General features: G+C 40.2%; 1 protein-coding gene across 1 annotated transcript in view; it reads left to right on the forward strand.

The window, feature by feature from the left end:
- DIAPH3 (diaphanous related formin 3) overlaps positions 1-24,444 on the forward strand; it is a 229,272-nt gene that overhangs the window by 120,659 nt on the left and 84,169 nt on the right. The window contains exon 22 of the mRNA XM_042839146.1: positions 20,380-20,504. Within this exon, the coding sequence (XP_042695080.1) occupies positions 20,380-20,504 (125 nt within the window). The remainder of the gene's footprint in view (positions 1-20,379; positions 20,505-24,444) is intronic.

Here is a 24,444-nt window from a genome sequence, read left to right on the forward strand (position 1 = left end):
CCTAATAACATGCTTATTTGTTGGACCACCTTACCAACAAAATGTGGGCCTCGATCTGAGATTGCTGCAGGAACCCAAACTTTGGAATTATTTCACGTAACAGCACTTAAGTTACCTCCCTGGCCTTATTAGTCCTACAGGGGAATACCTCTGGCCACAGTAGAAAGGTATCAGTACCAACATACAGCAATACACCCCTTTTCTTGGGAGTTCCGAGAAATCAATTTGCCATTGTTGCTCCGGAAGGTTTCCTTTCCCAAGAGTATCCTGTTCCTGGTACTAAGATCATACTTTGTAGTGTCTGTTTGCCCAATATATTTTCTCATCCTGCCCTAGAACCAGTTGTCTCGCTCCAATTTATAGGAGGGAGAGGAGGTTCTTTTATTATCTATATACCCAGCGTGAGATTAAGAAGCAACGGTTCAAATGTTGGCCCAACCAGTTTATTACAAATCTTAATCAGGGAAATGGGGAAGGGGAAGACGGACACTATTATGAATTAGGGTAATGGGGGAAGGGAAGGAGGGCGATAGAAAAGATAGAAGAGAAGAAGCAAGGAGTCTTTATAGGCAGCAAGAGGGACATAGTCACCACCATGGATCCAGTGAGGTTTATAGTTCAGTCTTTGATCCTCAGTAGTGGTGGGTCGTCGGGCATTATTGTTCCATTGACGACAACGACGAACAACGACCACGGCGATGATGGCCTTTTTTCAATAGTTTTGAAATGTTCAAGTCAGCTGTCTTTGGAGTGACAGCTCAAATCCAAAGTGGTTGAGTCAGCTCTCCTTTGAGTGGCAGCTTCTGGCTCTCAGCAGAAACTCCTTTGTTCCCATCTTCTGGGCCTTGCCAGCAGATAAGAGGGAGCAGGGATGCCCATCTGCATCCTGTTTCTCACAGAACACGATGGTATCGTTCCCCAATTTTCCCTCACCTAGCTGGAGCTGTTTAGTCACAGGCTAGATCTTCCACCAGTAAACACTCCTGAGCACTCTCATCTGCTCTTAAGCAGCTCTAGAGGAAGGGACTTTCAAATGTTCCCAAAGCGATATCGATTGTCACACGGTTAGCACCCATTAGTTGCCTCCTCAACAAATCACTCAGAGTCTTATTGCAAGAAATACCTCAGGAAGCAAGCTTTGAGCCAAAAAAAACAAAGGATTCTCACACCAGTTTCCAGAAAATACTAAAGGGCATAACAATGTGTCCATCTGGGCATGCACCCATCTGTCAGCTTGCTCTCTTCCCTTCTAAATCATTAATTAAATTTCTATACTCTTTAGAATATTTTACAGATTCTGATTCGGATTCAGAGATTTTAAGTTCACCGTCTGAAATTAAAGCCTTCTTCAAGTACCTATTCTGCCACCTGATCCATCATCTTTTTTCCAGTACAGTATTACCTTTCTGATGTCTTTTACAGTGTATAATCACCATTGGTCGATTTACATCATGCTGTTTTCCTTGTGTGTGAGCAGTCCTTGCTTTCTTCAGATGGTACTACGAGCATGTAGCATCCCAAATACATAATTAGCATCTGTCCATATATTCAAGACTCTTGTCCAGGCATTTATTTCAGCCTTCTGAGGGAAAGTCACCACAGGTAATGGCTAGTAATGGTTGTGCTTTGATTACCTTGTCAGTAGCAGTTACTGCATATCCTGTCTTATGGTTTCCTTGTCTCACAAAACTGCTACCATCAGTAAACCAGGTGTCTTCTCAATCTTCTAAGGGTTTGTCCTTCAGGTCCAATAGGCTCAAAGCACTCATGAAATACTGGTTCTCCAGGAGTTCCACTAAGGAAAGATGCTGGATTGACAATATTAGTTACAATTATTTCTACATCATCCTGCCCTACCAGGATGGCCTGAGATTTCAGGAACCTTCAGGGTGAGAGCCAATGCCCCCCTTTTACCTCCAATACAGTAGACACTGTATGAGATATTAAAACTGTTATTCTCTGGCCTAGCATAAATTTACTGGCTTCTTGAATATTTGAATATTGAATCTTGAATACTGAATATTGAGTACTAGTGCAGCCACTGCCCTCAAGCACCCTGGCCATCCCTCACTTCATCAAGCTGTTTGGAGAGGTGTGCCACAGCCCTTTGACAGGGGGCAAGGCCCTTCAACGTTCTGCGCAAGGACTCCCAGGGTTATTCCTTGTTTTTCATGCAAGAACAGCCAGAATGGTTTGGTCATGTCTGGTAGCCCCCAAACAGGGGGGCCTTCATGAGTTCTTGTTTCAACCGAGAGAATGTCTCCTTGCCTCCCCATTTCATATAATACTTTGGCTTTACCAACAGTCCGTAGCTGTGTATGCACAGTCGGCATCATCCTCTCATTCCTGGGAACGTATGGAGCTCCTTGGCAGTTTGTGGCTCAGGGATTTGGCAGGTGGCTTCTTTCCTGACAGTCCTTAATGTTTGAAGTCCAGTTGTAATCTCATATCCCAAATATGTCACTTGCCATGGAGTTATTTGTGCTTTCTGTTGAGAAACTTGATAATCATTTAAACCAAGAAATTCAGCAAACTCACAGTCCATTGCACACAGTCCTCTTCTGTTTCCATGGCATCCACACACTGCAGTAAGATTCTACCCTGGGATGGAGGAATCCAAATCTCAGGCTCACAAGTTGACCAGCTCTCAAAAATCACTGAGCTGTTCTCACAACCCTGGGTAACATTGTCCAGGTTAACTGAGTCTTTTCTCCCAATGTTAGGGTTTTCCTATTCAAAGGCAAATAACCTTAAGCCTCCCTTGACCAAACCAGGCAGAAAAGGTGTTTTTCAAATCCAGAAAGTAAACTACACCTACTAATTCCTTAACTTGGTTAATAAAGTACATGGATTTGCCACCACTGATTTTATGCATTCAACTATTCTATTAATTGCCCTCAAATCTTGTACCAAACTATAGCATCTTGTACCAACTATAGCTATAGTTGCATTGTATTTGGATACATATTCAGACTCCAAAAAATGATCTATTATTTCTTTTATCCTTCTACAATCACATATCCTCAAAGGGCACTGCTTTACCCTGACTGGGCTAACTCTTGCTTTTAACTTAACTACTATTTAGGGCTGCAATTTTGGTTCTGCCAGGTATCCCTGATATCTACACATCTAAGCATACCTTATTTAAGATTTCTGTAGCTTCTGGAGGTACAACCTTGTTTCTCCCAGTTTGTGTTAAATCCAAACTTAACAATTTTCAATCAGTTAATACTGATGGATCCTTAGCTCCAATTTTATTGAATTTAATCTCTGCATTCATTTGTTCTAATAAATCTTGCCAGAGTAACCTGGTATATACAAGAATTTATGTATTCCTACTTGTTTTCTCAGCCTATATTTAAATGATCCCAAAAGCAAGCCTTTTTTTATTGAGCAGTAACACCTACTACTTTAACCAAATCATCTACAGGTGGTAAGAGGCACACATACCCACCAAAAGATAAACCTCTTTATCCTGCTCCCTTAGCTGCAGTTTAACCAGTGGATCTACTAGGGTAAACTTCCCAGATTTCCATCCTTCACCTTTGCAATCAGAGACAGTTCCCTCTCACTCAGCTTGGTAGGATTTCTCCACCAGTGTTCCATTTCCCTTCAGTTTGCACACTGCTTCCTGTTCCAGTGGGGTGGAGTCCTCCCTGGGTTCTTCGAGCCCCCCCCTACCTCTCTCTGAGGAAATCTCTGGATCCTATGGCCCTAATCTAGTGCCACAACAGTAACAACTGCTGTTATTCCCAATTTCTTTACTATCCCTGTTTCTCAGTCAGTTTTTTGTTGTTGTTGTTGACGACTTTGTTTTTGTTTTTTTTTTTGTTGTTGTTGTTTTTTTGTTTTTTTGTTTTTTGTTGTTTTCATATCGCTCACCTCTCTTCAGTCCTGACAACCCTTTTACACCCTGCTCATCTTTGCCTTCCTCACCCTGTGTCCTTCCCAAACTTTTTCACTTTCCAAACTCTCATCATTACATAAACTACTAACATGATATTTCAGTTTCACCTCCTCCTCTCCAGGGGCTTCTAGTGCTAACACTGAGATTTCAGGTTTCCTAGATCTCTGCAGATGAAGGCTACTCTCACTTCCAGTGCCCTACCCTCTCCACCTCCCCCTTTGCAAGTAATGCTGTTTACAGCAGCAGTCTCTGTCCCTGGCTCTCTCTCTCACACCAAGTTCTGCTCACAGGGGAACGGTGTGGGAGGGTTGCTCTCATGCCAGCGCAGATAAACTCACTTTCTTTTTAACCCTTTTTTCCTTTGCAAACTATCCCACTATTCATACCCTCAGTTACATTTCCACATACCCTCAATTATACTTCCGTATACCATTAACAATTGCACTTTCTTATCCCATCAAAACAGTTTGTCCCATTCCCTTCAAAACCCAGAAATCAAACAATACAGTTCTTCAGTTTCCATAAACACCCTCAATACCATATAGCATTCCCCTAACAATCCATGTCCTTTGGTTGTAAACATCTTGCTACAGAACTAGCACTGATTGACCCATCTCCCTCATGCACCTCATCACAAGCAGAACACGATATTACATAAACAAGTTTACACTCATTCCCTGAATGGAATGGGAATCTCTCTATGGGTTCATCATCCCCATTCATACAAAAATGTAAAGACAGATAGTCAGACAACGATCGTTGTTATACTCCGCACTCGCCCTGCAGCTGTGCCACGTCTCAAGTATTCAATACATTCCCCTCGCAATCATACATAATACTGGCATCACACTTCACCAAATCAGACCTCCAGACTCCTTTTGAATGTTTTGATAGCAATTACTCAAATACACGGTACCAAACACTTGCAACAGATGGAGATAACAATAACACAACCTATAACTCCGACGTTATCATTTGACAAGATACCCGCTGGTACCAGTCCTCTAAGGGAAAGCTATTGCTCTTTCCTTGCATACGACTTACAGGTCCCCTTCATACAAACTTCCCCAAGGAGTCTCCCTACCCCAGCCAGCAACCTAACCTCATGAGCTCAGATACATCGGGGGGGAGGGGGAGCATGCACACTCCTTCATACCCCGTGTAGGACATCTCCTCACGACTTACGGGTTCCCCCTTTCCATACACATACCTGGTCTGGTTTCCAAAGATATGGGTTCACAGGAAAGACTCCACAGCAGAGGAATCTCTAGAAAAAAAAATTCTTTTTTAGCAGCAGTCAGCCCTTAAATGGGGCCTAGGAGAGGTAGAGCTAGGCTCCACCCCTTCCAGTCACACAGGTGAATCACCCTCACCTGTGCTCCAGTTGCTGACTCTGTCCTTGCCTCAGGTGATCCATCAGTGGTTCAGGCCTTGACTCAACAGTTCTCATACGGATGTCTTTGCCAAATTGGCATTTATATATACTGGTTTCATTACCTGTAATATTCTGTTTTATCTTGAATACCACTTCTGCACTGGAATTTCAGAAAATCAAGCAGTTTCAAAAGACCACAGCTCATGTTTTTTAAAATCCTTTTAGTACTCTTGCAGATGTATATTTTTATAAAGAAAGTTGACTTCACATGCGCTAACTTTTTCACAGTGAATGTCTAAGCAAGTGTTTTGTGTCCTTTTTGTGCTCAAGGAGAGATGACCTTGTCACAAAAGGAAATTAAGTTAGTTCAACAGGAACCTTCCCTTCATGAACCTGTGTTGGCTGTGACCAATGACCACATTGTCTTTCATGCATTTTTCAATAACTCTCAGCATAATTTTCTCCATAATTTTACCAGGCACTGAAGGGAGACTGACAGATCTGTGATTACTAGGATCTTCTTTCTTGCTCTTGAAAATCGGAACAATGTTTGCCAGCTTCCAGTCAGTTGGGACCTCTCCAGATTCCCAAGACGACTGAGAAATAATTGAGAGAGGTCTTGCAACGACATCAGCCAACTCTCTAAGTACTTTGGGATGAATCCCCTTTGGTCCTCCGAACCTATATGCATGCAGGTAGAGCAGCAAATCTAACACAAAGTCAGGATTGGCTTGGAATTGATCATTACTGCAGTCACAGTCCTCCAACTCAGGGCACCTGGAATGCCAGTGACCATCATCAGTGTTGAAGACATAGGCAAAGATGACATTAAATATCTCTGGTTTGTAAGATGACTCTTCTCCTCAACTAACAAACCAACATTCTTTCTGGCCCTCCTTTTGTTGTTAATGTATTGAAAAAAAAAACCTTTTTACTGTCCTCCACAGTATTGGCCAGTGTCAACTCAGCATTGGCTGCATGAATTTTTTCCCTTCCAAGGTGAACAGCTTCACTATAGTATTCCCATGTCACCTGACCACACTTCCAGTTGCTATACAGCTTTTTCCACCTAAGCTCTAGAAGAAGATCCTTGTTCAGTCAGGCTGGCCTTCTGTCCCACCTGCTTGACTTGTGACATTTTGGAATTGCCTGTTTCTTTACTCTCAGGGAGTAGTACTTTAAAAGTGACCAGCATCAACAAATCCCAATGATTTCAAAAGAAGTTTCTCAGGGAACCTTATTTACTTGTTCCTCAAGCAGCTTGATGTCTGCTATCCAGGGCTAGGGTTTGGGTGTCTTTTTTGGGGGGGTTGGCTGTCTGCTTTCTAAGGCTTTTTTAAAGCAAGCAACAGTGCTGTGCTTGTGCTAGGGAGCTGGCAGCTTGTAGGCGGGCTCCTGAGTCAGCAAGGGTGGAGCTGGTACATTAGTGACACAGTTTAAACACCCTATGAATGTGACTTCACCTGCCCTTGACATTCACACCTGATAATAAGCTTTAAATAGTTTCAGGAGCACTGCAGGTGGGTAACTGTTGTTGCTACCTGCTGAGAATGGGGAGGTTCAGCGAGTGAGCACAGTGCACACTGCCCATATGGTGCTGTAGCTGTGGAAGGTGGATCAAGTGGTGAGGAGTGTAAATATTGAGCTATGAAAAGAGATTTCAGGGATTTACAACATTTAGTTCAAGGAGTGGGAGCTCAAGTGATCTTTTGTTCTACACCCTCAGGGGTAGTGAGGAACACAGAGCTGCCTTGGAAAGCACAAGCAATGAATAATTGGTTCAGAGGCTGGTGTCCAGGCAGAAACTTTGGATTCTTTGATCATGGAGCAGTTTACTTGGCCTCTGACCTGTTGTCCATGCATGGAACCTACTATCTCAAAGGTAGCGCAGAACAAATCCTAGCGCAGTAGCTAGCAGGGCTTATCGAAAGAGCTTTAAACTAGCTATGATGGGGGAAGGGGACAAAACTGGGCTCACCAGAGATGAGCCTAGGGGAATGATGCTTGAGCAGGGGGTGAGGCAGATGATTCAGCTGAAGTGCATCTAGACCAATGTGTGCAGCATGGGCAGCAAACTGGAGGAGCTGGAAGTGATTGTGCATCAGGCTAACCATGACCTAGTTGCTGTAACCTAGTTCTCATGACTGGAGTGCTGTGATGGGTGGCTACAAGTTCTTCAGAAGGGATAGGCAAGGAAGGAAGGGTGGTGGTATGGCCCTTTATATTAAAGACTGTTTCGAAGAGCTTGAAAGCCGAGTGTCTGTGGGTAAGGATCAGGGGGAAGGCCTGTAGGGGTGACATCTTGATGGGAGTTTGTTATAGACTGCCTAATCAGGATGAAGAGTTGGATGAAGCATTCTATGAGCAGCTTGCGGAAGTCACCCTGATGTATGTTGGAAATATAAAAGTGCAGAGGAAGCAATCCAAGAGGTTTCTAGAGTGTGTGAAAGATAGCTCTCTTACGCAGCTGGTACGAGAACCTACCGGAGTGGTGTCTTGCTAGACCTGCTCTCCATTAACAGAGAAGAACTGGTGGGAGATGTGAAGGTTGGGGAAGGTCTTGGGCAGAGTGACCATGAAATTGTAGAATTCTCTATTCTTGGCGATGTCAGAAGGGTAACCAGCAAAACTGCTATCTTGAACTTCCAGAGGGTGGACTTAGATCTGTTCAGGATGCTTGTAGCGCGGGTCCCTTGGGAGTTGCTCCTTAAGGGTAAAGGGGTCCAGGAAGCCTGGATGCTCCTCAAGATGGAAATCTTAAAAACACAAGAACAGGCTGTTCCTGAGTGCCATAAGGCGAGATGTAGGGGAAGGAGACCGGTGCAGATGAACTGGGTACTACTGTTGAGACTGTGGAAGAAAAAGAGTCTATATCCTCTGGAAGAAGGCTACCTAGGGAGATTGCAAGGAAGTTGCTAAGTTTTGCTAGGGTGCTGAGGGAGCTGGTAGTTCCTGGCTGTCTGGAGAGGTCTCGGAGGATTGAATGCTTGCTGAAGTCATTCTCATCTACAAGAAGGGCCATAAGAAGGATCTGGGGAACTATGCTCCTGTCAGCCTGACCTCAGTACCAGGGAAAGTTATGGAGCAAATGAGTCCTGGAACGGACTGCCCAGGGAGGTGGTGGAGTCACCGACCCTAGGGGTGTTCAAGGAAAGACTGGATGTTGTGTTGAGGGACATGGTTTAGTAGGAGCTATTGGGAATAGGTGAACGGTTGGACTGGGTGATCTTTTAGGTCTTTTCCAACCTTGGTGATTCTATGATTCTATGATTCTATGATATTGGGTGAGATTACACAGCACATGTGGCATCTGGGTGATCAAGCCCAGCCAACACAGGTTCATGAAAGGCAGGTTGTGCTTGACCAACCTCATTCCCTTCTACGACTGGGTGACCAGACTGGTAGATTTGTCACCAGTCTGGTCCGTGTTGATGTAGTCTATGTAGACTTCAGCAAAGCCTTTGACAGTCTCTCACAGTATTCTCCTGGGGAAACTGGCTGCCCATGGCCTGGACAGGTCATACCCTTCTTTGGGTAAGGAACTGGCTAGAGGGCCGTGCCCAACGGGTAGTGGTTGATGGAGTTCAGTCCAGCTGGTGATCCGTTACAAGTGGCGTCTTCCAGGGGTCGGTACTGGGGCCCGTCTTACCCTCAGTAAGTTTGAAGATGACACCAAGCTGGGAGGTGGGGTCAATCTGCCTCAGGGTAAGGAGGCCCTTCAGAGAGATAAAGCTAAGCTGGATTGCTGGGCTGAGGTGAATGAGATGAGGTTCAACAAGGCCAAGTGCCACGTCCTGCACTTTGGCTACAATAACGCCATGCAGCACTAGAGGCTTGGTGCTGAGTGTCTGGATGACTGTGGAGAGGAAAGGGACCTGGGGGTGTTGGTTGAAGCTCGGCTGAACATGAGCCAACAAGAGGGCCAAGGGCATCCTGGCCTGCATTAGAAACAGTGTGGCCAGCAAGAGCAGGGAGGTGATCATCCCCCTGTACTCAGCACTGGTGAGGCCGCACCTCGAGTATTGTGTTCAGTTTTGGGCCCCTCACTGCAAGAAGGAATGTGTCCAGAGAAAAACAGTTAAACTGGTGAGGGGTCTGGAGCACAAGTCTTATGAGGAGTGGCTGAGGGAGCTGGGATTGTTCAGTCTGGAGAAGAGGAGTCTCAGGGGAGACCTCATTGCACTGTACAACTTCCTGAAGGGAGGTTGCGATGAGGGAGTATTTGGCCTCTTCTCCCAGGAAACAACAGGACCCAAGGAAATGGCTGCGTTTGTACCAGAGGAGGTTTAGATTAGACATAAGGAAAAACTCCTCTCAGAGAGTGGTCAGGCACTGGAATGGCTGCCCAGGGGAGTGGTGGAGTCGCTGTCCCTGACAGTGTTCAAGGAATGTCTGGGTGAGGAGCTGTGAGATATGGTTTAGTGACTTATGGTAGCAGTGGCAATGGGAGTATGGTTGGACTAGATGATCTTGTAGTTCCTTTCCAAACTTGTGATTCCATGATTCTTTGATTCTGGGATTCAATTTTAGTCCTATCATCATTTAAAATTCAAGCACTTTGTGGTCACTGTGTCCAAGACAGTCACCAATTGCTATTTCACCCATGAAACTTTCTCTGCTCACAATCAAGATCTAGTTTATGGTACTTCATAAATGATAAAACACTTAAAATATGTAAATTAATTATTCCTTTAGAAAAATGTATTTTAATTTTTTCAAATATATCTTTCCCACGCAAGCAGCAAGGGACAGGTTACCTGTGCAATTATAATTTACTTCAGGGTATTTAATTCACTGTGGTTTTTTTCCCCATTACCTGCTAATGTTTTAGTTTCTACTTTTGTAATACGAGAAGTAGGCTTAATTTTCTACTACAGTACATGAATTAAAGATACCTTTTTGCTTTGAAGTATAGCAAATCCTTTTTTTTAAGTACTCTTAGATCAGCAGGAGCAACTTTCATTGTAGCTAATGTATGTACTGATATGGCAGTTTCTGAAGATTCATATAATTAAAGCTGCCTCTTCTTTTAACCTCAATGACTTTCTTGCTTTTCTATTAGTATTTCAGTCAATAAATATTTCTGTAATTTAGTACACTTTACTAATTTCTTATTTTATGGTATTCTGAAGATTTATACTGCATCTACCCAGGCTGCCGTTTTACTTGTGCTTGACTCTCATTCCTTTCACACTATAATAACAATATAAAACTGCAGGCTCTCTTTCCTCTACAATTAACTTACCTGTTTTCTCATTTTTTGAGACTTTATTCATTGTTTTTATAGATAATTATTTTTTTTCCTTTTTTTCTTTTTTTTTTTTTTTTTTGAAGCAAGGAACCAAATTATATTTTTTATATATTTTGAATAAAAAAGTAATATATTTTTAACTTGCAAGTAATATTGTTTGTTGACTTGCCAGGTAGGAATTGTTTTTAGTTAGATGTTACTCAAATGTTCACTGAGGAAGGAAAAAAAAAAAATAAATGTTGATACAGTGGTGATTAACAGTAACAACTGAATTTGAATGAAGAGGCAGATTTTTTTGGGAGAGTGCTTAAGGTGTGTCCACTGTTTGATCTATTTTTAATAGATAAATGTGTAATACATACACTTCTGTTAATACATACACTTCTAATTATTTTGAGACTTAACTTATCACATAGTTTTTTTTAATACTAGAAGTGTATTTTAATAGTACTTCTTCTGAAATTTGTTGTGTAGCTTATATCATTAGACAGCTAGGTAGCAATCATGCAGCCAATCCCTCTCTTACCACAGCTGAAGATGGGGATGAGGAATATAATCTGGAGAGCCATAGAGAAAACTCATGGGTTGAGATAGACAGTTTACAATGTAAAGCAAAACATGGAATTCATTCTCTACTTCCCATTCTCCGGTAGATATTCAACTATGTCTAGGAAAGCAAGTCTCATCACACATAGCACTTGGGAAGATAAATGCCATAACTCCAAATTTTTTCCCTCGTGTTCCTTTTCCCCTAGCTTTTATTGTTAAGCACAACTCCACGTTGTATGGAATATCCCTTTGGTTAGTTTGAGTCAGCTGTCCTGGCTGTGTGCTCCTGTGCCCTCCCAGCTTCCTGCCCACTCCCAGCCCACTGGTGAGGTAGTGTGAGAAACAAAGGTGGCATGACTGTGTTTGCTGCTAAGCAACAACTAAAATATTGGTGTGCTACTGGAGGATTTTCATCATAAATTCAAATCACATCTATCACTTTTCTAGCTGCTATGAAAAGAATTAACTTCATTTTACAGCCAGAAGTAGTACACACCTGAAATTATGCTATTGGTATTACTTCATATACTCAGGCTACACCTCGAGTACTGTGTCCATTTCTGTCCACCTCTGCCCAGTGAAAGAGAGGCCTGGGCATACTGTAAAACATCAGATGGAGAGTGGAACATGAAGGTGCTGAAGGGCCTAGAGGGCCTAGAAGGGCCCATCCACAACCATTCTCTGATTCTGTGAATCACTGCTTTTGCCTGGCATTTCCTTTTTCTCTTTCCTTGATCCCCTTCTCTGGCAAAAAGAGGCCAAGTGAAGTTTAATATGTATTCCTTAAAAAACAGAACATCACCTCCTACATCTAAAAACATTAAGACAGCATGAGAGAACAGTATTAATGTATATGCTAACCACAATTCATTTGTCAAGAGGAATATTTTTTTTTTCTATTACAGATTTTCTCAAAGTTTATGGCAAATTTCTTAGTAGTATGTGCTAATAATCTTTCTGTTATGTATTGTTTGGGATTTTTGCTTTGTCTTGTTTGGAGTGGAACTTTCACAGGGTGCCTTTTCAGGTAGCCAAGATTGATGTTTATTGGATGGTTTTTTTTGTGTTTTCAGAAAACAGCACAAACTTCATGATTTGATCCATATGCTATTACATTCAGTAACAAAAATCAGCAGATGATTCCGCTGTTCTGCAGGTTGCACATTTGTAAGTTCTTAAGAAAATTCAGATTTGGAATAGTCATCTATTCAATTCAGAGTTTTTCTTTGAACAATGTTCTTAACTAACAGGTTAGGAACATTTTTCCTTTTTTTTTTTTTTTCTTCAGAATTCCCTTTTTTAAATTCAAGGTTTATTTTCCAGATTATTTACTTACGTATGGTATGTTTTTCTGCCTTAAATTATAGTTTTCAAGAGTGTTGACTATGCTAACTAAGTGGAAGACTGCTACGAATTTTGATTCTGCTCTCTGAATTTTATTTTTGGTGGATCTTCCAGGAAGAGGGTGAAAAGAATTTTAAGCAGTAGTGAGATTAAGACAAATGAAATGTTATTTGTATATGTTATTGGGAAAAACGTAGGTATCTGCAGAAGACAAAAACATCAAATGAGCCACGCAGAAATAATTTACAAGAGGAACATTGAAGTGGTATAATGCACAGTGGAATAGAAGAGCTGAATAAATAATGAATATGTGTAGACTCTTGAAGATGAGAAAGCTTAATGAGTAGAGAAGTGTTGCAAGAGTTTTTATTCATGTGTGTATTTGTGTGTCTCTGCTTGTGTATCTAAAGATGGTGGTAATGGTTTGTAATGATAAATTTGGTCTGGTTTAAACTTTAAAACTTTACTAGACTGATATTCATTAATTTTTCATGCTAATGGTTCATTCTTAATAATTGTAAATCAATATTACTGTATGCTCAAAGCAGTTTGTTATTAACAATCATGTCCTAAATTGTCTGTGAATGTATACTACCCTGCAGTCAGCACAGTAGTACTTCATGGTTTTGGTCCCTAAGGGCCAAGGTGTTGAGGCTCAAGAGCTCTTCAGTCAGGGAAACCACAAGTGATGCAGGTGTCTTCTTTCTCTCTTTCTTACTCTCTAATGTGTACTCTGCAACATGGGGATATTATTTTCCTGTGCTCTGGCAGGTGGCATATCTTGTTGCTTGGTCATTTTTTCCCCTTGGTTAGCAGGTGCTTCATTCTTTCAATAGCAATCCAAAGATAAAGAATTCACTGATGGCCAATTATTCATCATTTGAGGGTGTCTGTTTTCAACTTTTGCCCATTTTTTCATGTTCTGAGCTCAAACTGTACATCATAAAAAGAGACATGGAGCCAAGCTTCATTTTGCACAGAGAGTTCTAAAAATAACAGACCAGGGCTCTAGTGTAGTTGGTATAGGGCTCTAAGGTCTGAGCTTGATTCCTAGTGATCACGGTAACATTATTAATGGAAAGCTGGATATTAAAATTCTCATGCATTGTTTACAGTTATGCTATATTAGTGTGCTCATATTTGAATTCAAAATAAGAGAAAATCAATTAAATTCTGCTTGGAGAGCTTTTGCTTTCATGTTTGCAGCTGGAGGCTGCTTTGTCTACGAAGAAAACATCCTAGGGCTTGAGAGGCAATGGCATTGTCAGAGCTTTAGGGAAAAAAAAATTCAAGTGTAGCATATAGCACCTTTTTAGAACAAGAAAAGGCAAGAAACCTAGGAAAAGGCTGCAGAAGATAAGAGAAAAGGTCATTTTGGGAACCATAAGACATACATGTTGTATTCTCAGTCTTCTATGACACTGAATATATCCAACTACCTCTTATTGTTAATGGATATCTCAGACCTCTGCTAGTGTTTACAGAAACCTCCTAATATTTTGTCTTTGCATTACATACTACTTTTCTGTTAGGGCACTAAACCATCTGACAGTGAAGGATTTCATTGTTTTGGTTTGCTTTTTTTGAGGATCTGTTATGTCATTCAACAGGGATGTTACGTGTTTAAATATTACATCAAGAATACACGGTCAGTTTTAGAGAATCATTCAGTAGACTTTGACCGCTATCCAGTATTCATGAAGATCAAACAGAAAAAGCAATGGTACATTGTCAGAATCTTTTTTTGTGGAGTATGGTTTTCTACATGAGGCTAGAGATCAGGATGTCATTGTCACTCTCACTTTTTCAGAATGTAGTGGCCAGAATAGCACAAAGAAAGCTAAATACCTGTAGGCAAGATGAAGATTCTCTTGGTACAGAGATGGCAGCCATCCAGGAAAACTAGTAGTGCATTACTTTAGAGAACTATTTATACGATTAGATATGAAAGAGGTATAGCTACAAAACTATAAGAAATATTGCTTTAGTTTAAAGCAAGAATAATGATCTGGAAATGAGGGAGAGGAGAGGGTCTCCATAAAGATTTTTTTAAAGAAAACCGGAGTTCCCTGTACTTTTAAGTACTGATTTCCATTTCTGTATTCTGATGTAACCAAGATATGGAATTATAAGTTCAAGAACTATGATTTTTGTCAAATTTTTCTGTGGCTACAGTAGTGTTGTGTGATTATGGAACGAACATTTAGGATACTGCGCAGAAAAGATTGATTTGGGGCGACTGCACATCTTTTTATCTAGCCTAAATAATGTGAAAGTTTTAGAGGAAGGAATAATCAAACATAGAGGTTAATGACAATGGCACAAAATGAAAATGAATTTACTGGTAGTCAAGTAATCTGCTGGCTGTGAATATTAATTTCTCTTTTTTTCATTTTGACACATGAAATCTATGTTGAATGGGAGGCATTTGATGTAATGCTGGATGAGGCTGGGAATGTGACCACTGAGGATAAGGAAAAGGCAGAGGTTCTGAATGCCTTCTTTACGTCCGTCTTTAAAAGTCAGACCAGTTATCCTCAGGATACTCCTCTCTCTGACCTGGTAATCTCGGCTGGGGAGCACACTAACCCCCCTGTGATTCTGAAAGAAACAGTCAGAGACCTACTGCTCCAACTGGACTGCCACAAGTCGATGGGGCCAGATGAGATCCACCCGAGAGTGCTGAGGGAACTGGCGGAGGTGAGAGCCGAGCCGCTTTCCATCATCTGTCAGCGCTCCTTGTTGACTGGTGAGGTCCCAGAAGACTGGAGGCTTGCCAATGTGACTCCCATTTACAAGAAAGGTCGTAAGGAGGATCCGGGGAACTACAGGCCTGTTAGCCTGACCTCGGTGCCAGGGAAGGTTATGGAGCAGATTGTCTTGAGGGAGATCATGCGGCATGTGCAGGGTGAGCGGGGGATCAGGCCTAGCCAGCATGGGTTCATGAAGGGCAGGTCCTGTTTGACCAACCTGATCTCCTTCTATGATCTAGTGACCCATCTGGTGGATGAGGGAAAGGCTGTTGATGTGGTCTACCTAGACTTCAGCAAAGCCTTTGACACTGTCTCCCACAGCATTCTCCTGCAGAAGCTGGCAGCCCGAGGCTTGGATGGGTACACTCTTGGCTGGGTAAGGAGTTGGTTGGAGGGCCGGGCACAGAGAGTGGTGGTGAATGGAGTCAAATCCAGCTGGCGACCAGTCGTGAGTGGTGTTCCCCAGGGGTCGGTGCTGGGGCCTGTCCTCTTCAATATTTTTATCGATGACCTCGATGAGGGCATCGAGTGCACCCTCAGTAAATTCGCAGATGACACCAAATTGGCTGGAAGTGTGGATCTGCCTGGGGGTAGCGAGGCCCTACAGAGGGATCTGGACAGGCTGGAGAGCTGGGCTGAAGCCAATGGGATGAGTTTCAACAAGGCCAAATGCCGGGTCCTGCAGTTCGGCCACAACAACCCCAGGCGACGCTACAGGCTTGGGGCAGAGTGGCTGGAGGACTGCGTAGAGGAAATGGACCTGGGGGTATTGATTGATGCTCGGCTGAACATGAGCCAACAGTGTGCCCAGGTGGCCAAGAAGGCCAATGGCATCCTGGCTTGCATCAGAAACGGTGTTGCAAGCAGGAGCAGAGAGGTGATTGTTCCCCTATATTCAGCACTGGTGAGGCTGCACCTCGAGTACTGTGTCCAGTTTTGGGCCCCTCACTGCAAGAAAGATATTGAGGCCCTGGAACGTGTTCAAAGGAGGGCAACAAAGCTGGTGAGGGGTCTGGAACACAGGCCATATGAGGAGAGGCTGAAGGAGCTGGGAATGTTCAGCCTGGAGAAGAGGAGGCTCAGGGGAGACCTCATTGCTCTCTATAACTTCCTGAAGGGAGGTTGTAGTGAGCTGGGGGTCGGCCTCTTCTCTCGTGTCATTAGTGATAGGACCAGGGGGAATGGCTTCAAGCTACGGCAGGGGAGATTCAGGCTGGACATTAGGAAGTATTACTTTTCAGAAAGGGTGGTCAGGCACCTGGAATGGACTGCCCAGGGAGGTGGTGGAGTCACCGACCCTGGGGGTGTTCAAGGAAAGGCTGGATGTTGTGTTGAGGGACATGGTTTAGTAGGAGCTATTGGGAGTAGGTGAACGGTTGGACTGGGTGATCTTTTAGGTCTTTTCCAACCTTGGTGATTCTATGATTCTATGATTCTAATAGAAAGTGGGAAATTGTTCATTAGGATAAAAAGTGAAGAAAGTGTAAAATGCTGCCTAAATGGAATATGGCAACAAAATAAATTTGTGCTATTGAACCAACAAACATTCTGACAAAAACTTAGCAAGCATTGTCAGTGGAGAGTGGGATTAGATTGTCATCACTGAATAGTGCTGAGGGAGTAGAGTAAAAGAAATGAAAATCAATAGTATGAAGTACAAGATCATGCATCTTGATACTGCAGTAAGAGCTCTGGTCAGGAAAGAAATTTTTTTATCTAAAGATAATCAGATAAGGTATTTTCAGTACTAATATTAATGGAAACGTTAAAAGGACTGGTAAGCCATCACCTGAAATGTGGAGAGATTTTAAAACAGAAGCTTTTGGAATACCCACAGTACTAAAAAAATTGAATCAAGAGAGGAAACTTGAAGAACACAGTTTTTTTAACCCTGAAAAGTGAGGAAGGCTAGAAGGATATAAGGAGTCTTTTTAAAGCAAGGATAAGGAAACTCAGAGCGTATAAATGACCAAGTCTTCAGGCACATATAGACTGTATTTCAACAGACCGCTTGGTTTTGTGTGCTCACCAACACTGAAAACTCCGTTCTTTCACTTAAGTTCAGAATTATTATGAGTTATACACTTCAGTTTGGCTTGGATTTACATCTGAATCTCCTCAGCAGTAGGAGTAAATGTAGGTTGTTTTTTTTTTTTTTCCTCTTCTGCCATCCTATTACACTCTCGACTTTATACCGTATTTTCTAGATGAGCACGGACAAATGTTATAGATATTTCAGGTGATCTTTAGAAGAGCTGCTTGGATTCTCAGTTTTGATTTTTCATCTGTTTTCACTAAATTGAAAGTTGCTGAAACTTTCAGTAATTCCAAAAGAATACCAATATATTGAGATTTAGTTTCTGTTTGAGACTGTCTACAGAAATATGGTCTTAAAGGAAAATATATCTAGTAGATGTGTATTGCAGAAATGATAAGAATGCTGAAATTTCATACTCAGGAACAACCTAAGACGAGAAGAAAAAACCCCAACCAACTATAGAACAAAACAGACAGTGTGAAGATTCTTGATGAAATACATAACTGTTCGAGATAAAAAAAACAAACACAAAAGCAACAGAAGTAACAAGTTATTTTTTTAAAAAAGGCTTTGCTGAAAACAAGAATTTGAAAATTTCAATGCTTAGTCACTGATTTTTAATATGGCTTGCAAATCAGCTCTAGGCAGTGATTTTTTTTATTTTATTTTATTTTTTTATCTGGCAAAAAGCAAGTAGGACTTTCTCAGCTGCTACCTACATTTTTTCTTTTTAAACTTGTGTGTTTTCTTGCTCTGATCATTCTGACACTTTGTAAGTATTTTAATTTTATGCACATTTAAGACAAGACAAACTATGTTGTAAAGATACTGAACTTGATAATATATACGTCGTGTTTAATATTAATTATGTGTTTCCTAGGAGCTTTCTAATTAATTTTTTTTAATTTATTTTCTTAAACTTGTGTTCACCTACCCTCAAATGCTTAAGACAGCAGAGGTATGACTTTATATTAAAATCAATATTGATTTTGAAACCTATCAAGACATGAAGCACATCTTCAGTAAGCACTGTCAACTTCTAATTTTAACTCTACTTCTCTAACAAAGCAGTTTCTTAACTGCTAAAGCTAAATGATCTATCTAGTGATGATTTGAGTTCACCAAATCACTCCCTGAAAATCTGCCAAGCCTGACATAAAATTGGAAAACTGTGATTTTGAGTAAACAGAGGGTTTTTAAAATTATGGTTATAAACTGAACTGAGTTATAAATTATAATATGAAGATACACCTATATCCCCTTTACTTTTTAGAAACAGTGATTGTATAGAAATTACTTTTTTTACACTGCATTAGCATTTTCACCGTTACCATTGATCATTTTATACTTGTGTTAACCTTTCTGTTATGAATGGAATTGTAGTTGCTATGCAACATTTTAATCCAGTCATTTGGTGATTCTTGGCAGAATTTTGTGAAAGATGTGTTCAGTGAGTGCATCTCATGTTTTCTATCGCATATCTCTATGCAGAAGGAAATCACGGATCCATTACAGATCCTATTGACATCATAGGGCCAGAAACTTTTTCTAGGGATTTTGTAGGTGAAGGTAATTTTATCTTTGTAGGAACAGTATATTTTGAATGAAATAGCTGATAAAAAAATAAATTGCATCACAGAATCACAGAACTGCAGAGGGTGGAAGTGACCTCTGGAGTACATCTAGTCCAACCCTTCTGCTAAAGAAAGTTTGCTACGGTAGGTTACACAGGAAAGCATACAGGCAGGTCTTGAATATTTCCAAAAAAGGAGACTCCACAACCTCACTGGGCAGCCTGTTCCAGTGCTTTGTCACTCTCACAATACAGAAGTTCTGTCTTATATTCATATGGAACTTCTTGTGTTGCAGTTTGTGCCCATTGGTCCTTGTTCTGTTGCCATTAGATATTTATAAGCTTTGACAAGATCTCCTTGTAGTCTTCTCTTCTACAGGCTAAAGATCTATCGCGTTTCCTTGTAAGAGAGATGCTCCAGGCCATAATGATCTTTGTAGCCCTCTGCTGGACTCTTTGGTAGTTCCCTGTCATTCTTGAACTGGGGAGCCCAGAACTGGACACAGTACCCCAGATGTGGCCTCACCAGGGTGGAATAGAGAGGGAGGATCATGTCCCTTGTCCTGATGGCAACATTCTTTTTACTGCACCCCAGGATACCATTGGCCTGAATGGCCTAAAGGCTGGCTCTCATGGTCAACCTGTTGTGCACCAGGACACCAAAGTCCTTCTCTGCTTAACTCCTTTAGAGCAGGTCGTCCCCATACCTGTACTGATGCATGCAGTTATTTCTCTCTAGGTGCAGAACTCTACACTTGCCCTTGTTGAACCACATTAGCTTCCTCTCTGCCCAACTCTCTAGTTTGTCTAGGTGTCGTTGAATGGAAGCAGAGCCTTCTGGTATGCCAGCAACACCTCTCCATTTTGTATCATCAGTGTTCCCTGCATTCTTCCAAATGATTGGAAGTTGCATTCCTCTTTTTTTCTGGTAAGAAATTTTGCAGTTTTCTGCATCCTGTTATAGATCCTGTTATTTCCTTTCTGCTCTTTTTTTTCTCTTAAGTCTGTGTATTGCTTCACCTCATCTCAGTGTCTGTACTTCTCTCCGGTCTGCTTGAAAGGCATGTTGACTTTACAAATTCTGTTGTGTTTCTTAATAGGCATTATGCTTTCAAACTAGGGAGCTGGATCTTAGGTTTCGTGCATCAGTGTTCAGTAACCTGTTTTTTTTGTTTTGAGGGTCTTACATTCTTCATGATCTATCATAGAAATTTTATTATTTTCTGTTTTAACAGATTGTTGTTTAAGCAAGCTTTGTGATTCTTGGAGTTGCTTTAAAGCTGCCTATGGGTAATCAGAAGACAGACTGGTATAGATATATCTCAGGCTATTTAAAACTGGCTGTGCTATACCTTAGTCATAAGAATAAAGCAAAATGCAACATTCAAACAATATTCTAATCAGAACAAGGCAACTATATAAGTAGGGAAACTGAGCATTGTAATTTCCTCATCATGCGTTGTAATTTGGTCACTGCTTTTATTTCAAAATTGAAAATGCAGTATGCTGTTTTGGATAAGATTTTAACTGAGAAATTTTACAGTGTTTCTTGTTTAAGGTGTTGACAGAGTTAATGTACTGTGTTTTAGTCTCAGCAGAAAACCTGGAGAAGAGCCTGAAGCATATGGAAAAGCAACTCCAACAGCTTGAGAAGGATTTGAAGACATTTCCAGTTGCTGAAGATAAGCATGATAAGTTTGTAGCAAAAATGTCCATATCCTTTGGAGTATTCTTTAAAAAAACACATACAAATAGTTTGATTGCAATAACTCAAACTTTAAATTTATCTAGCTTCAGTTTGTAGCATATATTGTTGAAAAAAAAAATCTTTTCTCTTAAAAGCTAAGTACATGAACAGCCTTATTAATGGAGTCATCTGTAGTGAATGGAATTGGGGGAAAAATGCTGTTAGGTTTAACTCTGTATGTAGGTGTCTTACTGGGTGATTTTTCTCATAAGAGTATATTAGAGGAAGATGTGCATCACTCTGTATTTGTTCTTTAGTGTATGAATTACAGTTCAGAATAAGTTTGGTAGATGCAACAATTACAACAAAAAATTTCTCCTATTGCTTAAATGAAATTTACCTTCTGACTATTCCAAGCCCTCCACCCAACTGAACTGCCTGTCTCCCTCATATGTGACAGGAAGATATTTAATCAAAGTCAAGGAAATTGTTCTCTAGCTTAAACCTCTCTACTGACCATTGGCCATGGAGAATATCCAAGGAGCAGAAATATCAACATGCATAGAGAGAAAAGTTGAAATTCCCTTACTAGGCATAGTTAGTTTATTATCTAACTGGAAGTCTACTTTGCTATGTATAAAGACAGGAGGACTCAGGAGACAGTTATTCATTGCTCTTGATTAATCTAACTCTATTAAATAAAGGACAGCAAGAGAACCTAAAGGTAAGTGGCTCTTATCACTGCTGCATTAGGGCCAATTTCCTCTTCAGAAGACTAGCTGCAACCAAATCATATATAACTTGGCTTTAGGCCTTTCTCTGGACTCTGTAGTATCTGTAACCTTCCAGTGTTACCACTAATCTTTTCTGTTGTGGTTTATTTTGTTGGTGAAGCTATTCTTTGTTATTGTTCTTGTTGCTGTTGTTAGTGACTTTCTTTTCCAACTCAGTGTGGTTTTGAGAGATTTGTTGAAACTCACTTGCACGGTGTCTCTATAGTGTGAAATGTTTTTGCATCTGAAGAAGCCAGTGGTATAGAAGAGAACTTGGAGAGTTCTAAATTTCCTCCATAAAAAAAAAAAGATATAAAAGAAGTTAACAAAAATCATTTGGGATTGAGTGAAGAATAGCCTGAAGATATAGGTTTCACTTAAGAAGGAGAGCAGAGAGCAGTGAAGAGAAATAAATCTGTGCTAATGTCCAACATCTGAAATTCCAAAAATGACTAAGTTGAATGCCTAATTTCCTTTTGTGTTACTGACACATTAGGCATTTCTGGAACTTGATGGCAGAAAGTTAGTGGAATACTTTCATAGAAGGTTATAAATTGCATTTGAGACAGAATAGGTCACAGTTGTAAAACAATAGTGTAAGAAGTTAAAATATGATATTCAGATAGGTAAATGGGTGGACCTTGTCAGTAAATGCCATAACTTTTCTCAGAGTTAAAATTCCATCCCCATATATGAAGACTATTAGAGCAATTTACTGAGCTCTTAGAAAGGATATTGATCATCTCAGGAAAGGAAGAAATGTCCTTTTCAAGCATTTCAGAAGCAGTACTTCAGCAATACTGCTGAAGATTTAGATTATCATTGTATGTCATGAAGATAAGCCATAACCAAAAAGTTAAATTAGTTGTTTGCAAGGGTTGTCTCGGAGAGATCTTTGATTGAACCAACTGTGCAATACTTTGTATGAAGGGATGATCTCAGCTGAACTTTTTAGGAGTTTCATTAAAATAAAATAATAAATTAAATAGCAATAAATCCCCAGACTTGAAAAGATTTAAAAATAAACTCAAGTATTTACCCTTTGGATGACATGTTCTTACATGAACTAAGGTAGTGTTAGACACTAGAAAAATTGGAGTTGAAAAGATATTCTCTTTTAAGATGGCTGCAAGGAGAAACTGAGCTGCGTAGCTGTAAATCTGGTTTCTGTGCCAAGAAAAACTGATTTAGACTAAATAAAAAGATCATATATATGGGCTCAGCCTATATACATATCTATATATGTATGTATATATAGTATGTATGTATATATGTATGTGGGTGTGTATATATATATATATATACACATATATGCAAGATACACTATTAAGTGACATGGATATTGTGGTGGGTTTTATTGTTAGCTTGTTTGTTTAAGGAGAAACCATTCCTTGCAGAGCACAAATTATGCCAAGACATTCAGTAGAGCATAACTGAATATCCATGCATCTTTCAACAAGATGGGTTAACAAAGTCTTCCAAGAAAACAGATTTTTTTAAGAGAATAGTAGAATGACTACTTATTCTGGAATAATATATAGTTAAAAAATAAAATTGAAAAACTCATGCCAAAAAGCAGCTACTAGTAGGTACTAACAGAAAGGCAAGTGCATTTCAGTGACTATGAAATAGTACATCTAGAAGAAGAATGTTAGGAGCTCTTGAGAACAACTGTAGTTAAAAACAATCAGAAAGCAGAAATAAGTTGCTGTAAAAATCAGTAATAGTCTTACATCTTGAGTACTTCCATCACCCCATCTCTAAAAGCATATTGTACACCTATTGATGTGGTAGAGAATGGTGACAACAGTGATCAACAGAAAGCAATAATTTCAGCAAGGAGGATGTTTAAATAGATTAGGACTCTGAAGCTGGAAAATTAAATGAGAATTAGTAAAGATACTTGTAAATTTATCTACCATGCAACAGGAAAGTTAGGAAGGTGTTCATTATTTCTTGTAAATAATTAGGAATAAAATCCTACTTCAGAGATGATAACATACTAACAGGAATGTTTACTCATGCAGAACACAAACTGCAGCATTTACTTTTAAGATGTTGTAGAGGTTGACAGCGTAGATGAATTTCCTTTAAGGTTTAGATAGTCAGCTAAAGATACTGTGTCTGGAGCTTAAATACATTAGTCCTGAGGTAGTTTTAGCTCATAAAAATCAGTAACCTGCAGATTCTTAGAAGCTAAATACTACATAAGTTGACTTACCATGCTACACTTTTTCTATTTCATTCTTGTTTTCTCCAATCACTGGGTATTGATTGCTGTCAGAAACAGGTGAGATGAATATTTTATCATAGTCAGAATAAATCAGTGCAAGTAAAACCAGCTACACTACGTATTTTGTTATGTTAGGCTATTCAAACAGTATTTTGAACAGAACATATTAGGAACGGGAATAGTTTGCCTTCACCTACTACTTCTCCCAGTACAGAGGCAATAATTTCAGAACCGTTAAGTTGCATTTGGTTTCTAGTAATTTCAGTGAACACACTAATTAAAGAAGCTCACTCTTAGAAAAGTAGGAGCTTCAATAAATTACGAAGCAAAAAAGGTTTGATGGAAAGGTTAGATAATCCTGCACAGCATGATGAAGCCTGGACGTGTCTTGACTTTTATTCCTATGACAAGGAAAGCTGAATGATGCTGAAGTCTTGAAAGGCATGCAGCTCATAAAGAGAAACCAGTAGGAAATCTGAAAAAGGAAGGATGGTGCTTTGTTGGTAATAATTTTTCATCTTGAGTACAATTAGGCTTCATGGACAAGCAGGCTATTACATCCTGTCACAAATATCACAACCCAAAGGTCCCTAATGAACTGATTAGCATTCTTGTTTCTTCAGGAAGTCAGATATATGCACAGTTGGTGCACCCTTTTATTGACAAAGTCTATAATTATTAATATTTCTCTTATACATTAAATTGTGCTAGTTTGTCAGTGATCTTATGTATACTAGCTGAGCAGAAATTACAGTCATTATTGTAGTTCATTTGTTTGCTTTAATTAGGACAGTCAAATAATATTGAATTGATATTGATTTATAGTATTAAATTCATTCAGTGTAATGTTCAAGAAAAAGCACAGTGAACAAAATGCATTTGTATGTTCAAAATAAAAATTTAGTGGGTTTATGAAGAGAATTTAAATTACATGTTGAAAGCTTAATTAAGTAGTTAATCA

Source organism: Centrocercus urophasianus, unplaced genomic scaffold (genome assembly GCF_019232065.1).
Source record: "Centrocercus urophasianus isolate 14NV4802_14NV808 unplaced genomic scaffold, USGS_Curo_1.0 seq_9, whole genome shotgun sequence".
Lineage (NCBI taxonomy): Eukaryota > Metazoa > Chordata > Aves > Galliformes > Phasianidae > Centrocercus > Centrocercus urophasianus.